Source organism: Salmo trutta, unplaced genomic scaffold (assembly GCF_901001165.1).
Source record: "Salmo trutta unplaced genomic scaffold, fSalTru1.1, whole genome shotgun sequence".
In the NCBI taxonomy this organism is placed as follows: Eukaryota; Metazoa; Chordata; class Actinopteri; order Salmoniformes; family Salmonidae; genus Salmo; species Salmo trutta.
This window is the reverse complement of record NW_021822308.1, coordinates 214887-221081: the sequence shown is the minus strand read 5'-3', so window position 1 is coordinate 221081 and position 6195 is coordinate 214887. Positions and strand designations below refer to the sequence as shown.

The 6195-nt window shown below is 41.1% G+C and overlaps 1 protein-coding gene across 1 annotated transcript; it reads right to left on the bottom strand.

Moving 5' to 3' along the window:
- Positions 1-4672: 4672 nt before the first annotated feature.
- On the bottom strand, positions 4673-5584 carry LOC115181675 (transcription factor MafG-like). The gene is made up of 2 exons (XM_029743508.1): positions 5575-5584; positions 4673-5277 (listed from the first exon to the last, which is right to left on the bottom strand). The coding sequence occupies exons 1-2, from the start codon at positions 5582-5584 to the stop codon at positions 4805-4807; spliced, it is 483 nt and encodes a 160-aa protein (XP_029599368.1). The 3' UTR covers positions 4673-4804.
- Between the last annotated feature and the right edge of the window lie 611 nt (positions 5585-6195).

The following is a 6195-nucleotide window of genomic DNA, read 5'->3' as shown; positions in this document are numbered from 1 at the left end:
AACGGGAAGTCCATGGGTCTAAAACACAAATGTCGTGTATACATCATTATTCATTATCCTGGCGCCCTATTCTCTATATAGTGCACTACTTAGCACCTAGGAAGATATCAATCCGTCACAGTATAGCGATAAACCACGCCTAGATCAGCGACTGAGGGCTCTGCCCTTTTGTACTAATATCTGGGCCAGAAATATGTCCACCACTGAGAGGTTACTGGAATTAGGTCATCCTCCTCGCCACACTTTTAACTGGATTCCACTGGAAAGAGGAAATAAGGTGTTGTATAAGTCCCAAATGGCACCCTATTCCCTATACAGTGCACTGCTTTTGACGAAAAAAAGGGAATAGGGTGCCATTTGCGATGCCGACTTTGAAGTTGAAATAAATATGAACTGACCAGAAGAAACACCTTATCATCAGACATTCAGGCAGACTACAATACTGTAATATAAAGCAACAGAATATACTATAAAATGCACCTAGGACTTGAAAAAGTCTTCACATTGACTGACTACAAAGACTTATTTCAGGCATCATCATAAAGTCACATTATAGCCTATAGCCTGGTCCCAGATCAGTTTGTGCAGTCTTGCCAACTCCTATGGTCCCTGTCATGCCTGTCTGCTGGCTCATGGCTTATACAGCCCAAAGTGATCTGGACCCAGGCTACATAACTATGGAACAATAGGGAAGATACAGTTTGTCCTCTTCAAATTGTGTTTATTGGTCATATACAAAATAAAGTCAACTGTTTATCAACAAACAATACAGTATGTACATCAATAAATTAAAGGATCGATGACAAAACAGTTAATTCCCATGGTTACCAATACATCAGCATTACTTATCTACAAATAGCAAAAAAAGTACAATAATTTAGTTATGAATTAATAAATACTTACAATGAAATGGACTCACTGTCACTTTAGGGTGTTTCCCCATACAAAGTACTGTGACACTGCGATATAATAATGTATTACACCCCATAGAGAACATTTTACAAAACACAGATTTTTTTTACATTTCCAGGTAATTTGTTACTAATATTTTCCATATTCACAAACTCTACTACTTGTTTTCATAGCTTTTCACTGATCATTGTATACTTTGGAGACACACACACAGACTGTGTCCCAAATTACACCTAATTCCCTTTATAGTGCACTACTTTTGACCAGGGCCCTGGTAGTGCACTATGAAGGGAATAGGGTGTCATTTGGGAGGCATAGACAGAAACAACCCTGAGCCATATAGTCATGCTCACCAGTTGACCCAACATGTGGTGTGTTATGGGTAGGGGAGGGGGGGTTATATAGATAAGCACTTTGTATAAAAGATATTGAACTCAGTCACACTGTACCTGCAGTTTATTAAGCTGACAACAACTTTTAGACGACCAACCACGACATCACTACTCATCAAGCTCTAGCAGTTCTAGCTCCGCCTCCTTCCTCAAGCCCCACCCAGTTTTTGCATATATAGACGTTCACTTGACAACAGTCACCACGACAACATTCATGTGTGCTCGACAACAAGAGGAGGAACAAATCAACAAGACAATCAAAACTAAACAAACTGAACTAATATAACTTGCTGGTGGCACTTTTTGCTTTACGTCATCTAATTTGAGTATGTTAAAATGTTTCTCCAAAAACCTTTAACACATTGCTCACAGAATGTTGAAACGCGACAGGACTTGCCACAATCAAAAGTAGAATAACAACATCAGAAGTTACAAAAGCATATGGGGGGAGGAGAGAGAGATTACGAGGACCAAAAACTCCATCAGAACAATTTCACAGATCACCAGTCAAACAATATATATTTTTTGCCCATTTAAAAGAGAATGAAAATAGATATTTTGACATATATATCACTACATACAGTACATACACCTAAATGCCAGATGGGTGTTTCAACGTTAAAGAGATAAGGAAAGGGTTATTTCTTATCAAACCTTTTCAGTCCAGATTTGCAGCACTCTGTACTTTCTCGGTTGATCAAACCTGCAGATGGGTTATCAGTGCAACCATTCCTGTGGCTTTAACCATTTTTGTACTTTTAACGCCCCCTTTGCTCCTCCCTTCCTCCCCATTTAGCTACTGTGTGAAAAGAGAGAGAGATCAGAGCATTCCCATCTACTGCACAGCAGTAACTTCCATTAGAGCCTATGGCAGGGTTTCCCCAACCTATTATGAAGATGAAGCAAAAAATATTCAATACTGTCTAGGTTTGATATCTAGTTAACGGCAATAGAAGGGTGACTATAAAACCATGTGGAAATTGATCATTTGTACTCTAGAAGTTGCGGATAATTCAACTAAGTACCCATATAACAAAAGAACCTACGTGGGTAAAACTGGACAGGCAAAAAAATGCTGTAACAAACTTCATGTCTGTGGGAAAACCTTGCTTTTAGACAGACCAAACCATACCCGGCCCACAGAATTATATTGAACAGTAGAATGGAAATGGGCCATCTCGGTATGGGAAACTTGCATTCTATAATTCTTGAATGACAGGATTTCTATGACCCGGCCCCTATATAAACAGATAGCAGACAACAGTGTTACTTCCCTGGCATTTACAGAATAGGATAAACAAACAAACGAAAACATCGGCAATGCAGTCTGCATTAAACATATCAATACATATAAATTATATACACAGAAAATAAAAGAATTATATAAATCACGTCACAAAAATAGAACTTATTCAAAGAGCACGGGTGATGTAATCGTAGGTCCATATCCAGTCTTTACACCCTTGCAGAAGTTTGGGTATCCTAGGATACGCTGTATCTTGTACCCAATCTCTTTATTCTCCCAGTTTGTCTAACTCATTTGGAATATTCAGGCTTTTATACATTTAGAAGTTTTATTGAGCTGCTAAATAAACAGTTCCTATTCAGAGAGACTTTGTAATTTATGAGATGCATGTTTATAACATTAATAACACGTGTATTAAGTATTAATAAACATGGTCAATTAATACAACCACCACTACTACATAAGAATATGGGCTGAGCATAGGTACCTTCGATTACATCACCCGCTTTAAATTAAAACAGCATCACGTATCCATAACGACAACATAGTGAACAATAATATTATCATTACCTCGTCACGTACTGTACATTACAACGTCACACCACCACGCGCTAGCCTCACGGTCACCATAACAACCACACGCGCCTAGTCACTAGAAAAACAAAGCTATCAACTTCAATAGTTAAGCCACTTTTGGTACAATTGCAAAAAAGAGGATATCAAACAATTTTTTAGGTCTTTTATAAATAATGTAAAGATACTCTATGTAATTTATAAAATTCAAGATATGACCATATGTAGACATAGAATCCTTTGAAGAATACGTAACGTCACTCACACTGATAACTTTATGGTAAAACTTGTGAGAATTACACCCAACTAACAGATTGAACAGTCCACTATTTTAAAAACTGAAAATAAAAATGATTTTTAAATAATTAATTTTGACAGTTGAAATATTGGCCATGTCAACAAAATACCTCATAGTCATAGTAACGTTAGTATGTTATTGCCATTCCCAAAAAACCAAACAAAATAAAATCTAACAATAAATTAGAAAAACATTACAATTGACAATATTTAAATTCTATACATTTTTGACTAAAATGTTGATTTTTCAGTTAGTTTTTGAATGGAGTAATTGCCTAGTCACATAAACACGTGTCAGTCAATGTAATCCCGATAGCTAATACTACAGTATTGTACACAACTCCAAGACAGACAGGAACAGGACAACACTTGGCGATTAGATGCCTAGACCCCTCTGGCCTGTATGGAGATTGGTAATATGGTGATAATTGGTCAGTGCATAACATTAAGCACAGGTAAACACACAGGTACCTGTAATAAAACACAACCTCTTTAGGCCTCCCGAGTGGCGTCATTACAGACCAAGGGTTCGATCCCAGGCTGTGTCGCAGCTGGCCGCAACTGGGAGACCCATGAGGCGGCGCACAATTGGCCCATCGTGCTCTAGCGACTCCTTATGGTGGGCCAGGCGCATGCATGCTGACTTCGGTCGGCAGTTGTACTGTGTTTCCTCCGACACATTGGTGCGGCAGGCTTCTGGTTCTTGGCAGGGTCATGTTTCGGAGGACGCATGGCTCTCGACCTTCGCCTCTCCCAAGTTCGTACGGGAGTTTCAGCGATGGGACAAGACTGTAACTACCAATTGGGGAGAAAAAAGGTGAAAAGTACAAAAGAAAAGTGAAATAACCAAAACAACCTCTTCCTGAAGACACTTTTCTGGAAGCATCTTGTCTCTCTTGTGCAATGAGCCGTTACAAAATACAATTCTCTGTCATTTTTATGATAACAAATTAAATAAATTAATGGCTCTGCAAGCTGTTTCTGCAAAACAAGGAAGTGCCTGTGAGTACGGAAGCCCGTTGGGTAAAAAATAATTGTTTTCAGAGAAAACACGGCCAAATAGAATGATACCAAAACGAACGTCGGCCACGGATGAAGTTCACAGTATTCCATGACACAACACACGCATAACTACATTACATAAAAATTACAACTTTGGACCTTGTGTACAACAGTTACAAAATAACAGTAGAAACACAGTAATTACTATCCAGGGCGTGATATTTTCTCAAAGGGGGGCCACCTCACCTGATTCAATTCTGTCCTGTGCTCAATGACAATGCACTGACCAATGGTTTCATTTTTAAATAGTCCTAATTAGCTTCCTCTCCTCCTCTCCTTTCCCTCCCTTTTTCCTCTCATCCCTCCTTGACCCAGCCCGCTACTAAGACCGCGCGTCCGTTTTCGACTTCACTATTGTGATGACGCTCGTCGCTGCCACTTTCCCCGGTATGAGTGGCCCAATCACCGACCCAACCCCACCACCTCCCCTCTGACCCCCGACCCCTAGCCCCACCCCTGGGCTCCTCGCCACAGTCCTTGCGAAACTCTGTAGCGCCTCGTACTTCGACCTCAGGTGATCGAGCTCCGCCCTCATGCTGGCATTTTCCGACGCCAACTTATCCACTTCCTGTTGAAGCTGTGACTTCTGCTTCTCCAGCTCCTCCTTCTGGGTGACCCGTTTGACCCGGCAGCTGGCGGCATAGCCACGGTTCTTCAGGGTGCGCCGGCGCTGTTTAAGCTGCAGGATCTCATCCTTGGTGAGGCCGCGGAGGTGCTGGTTGAGCTCCCGGACGGACATAGTCACCAGCTCATCATCTGTCAGGGTGGTCCCATTCTCCCCGGCTCCCTCTTCACCTGGGGGGAGGAAAGGGAGGAGAGGGAAACGGGGGGAGGGAGGGAGAGAGGTGAGTTAGGAAGAAAACATGGAGAGGCCGTAGTACACGTGTCAAACTCATTCCACGGAGGTCTTTGTGTCTGCGAGTTTTCGCTCCACCCTTGTACTTGATTGATGAATTAAGATCACTCATTAGTAAGGAACTCCCCTGACCTGGTTGTCTAGATCTTAATTGAAAAGAAGAAAAAAAAAACTTGGCCCTCCATGGAATGAGTTTGACACTTCTGCAGTAGCAGGTAAGAGAGAAAATACCTTACTTGGATACATTATCATAAATTTCCAAATCAGTCCAGAGCGAGTTCTCACCTTCAAGGCCTTGTTTCCCTTGTTAGTGGTCGACATGCCACGAGAACCACCCCCCTCTGGACACACCTGCAGACAGGAGGGAGAGAGTAAAGACATAATATGACATTTGAAACGTCTTTATTAGTTTGGAACTTTTGTGAGTGTAATGTTTACTGTTCATTTTTGTTGTTTATTTCACTTTTGTTTATTATCTACTTCACTTGCTTTGGCAATGTTAACATATGTTTCCCATGCCAATAAAGGCCTTAAATTGAAATTGAATTGAGAGAGAGCGAGAGAAGAGGAGGCAGTGCTTAGCTCAGTATAAGAAAATCTGAAACTCATCCACAAACTGTCACAATGAAAGTGAGAACAGACACTCAAAGAAACACACACAGACACTTCCTGTTTGTTGGTGGTTAGTGTGGCAGTGCCTGTGGTGTCAGAGCTCTAGAACACCCAACAAGCGTTCTGATTGGTTGGCCAGGGACCAACAGGGAGAGAGATATGAGTATTTGGACAGAGTCCAGGGGAATACCATACACATGGATAGAGAGAGAAAGAAGCAAGTAGATGAAGAGAGAGAAAGACAC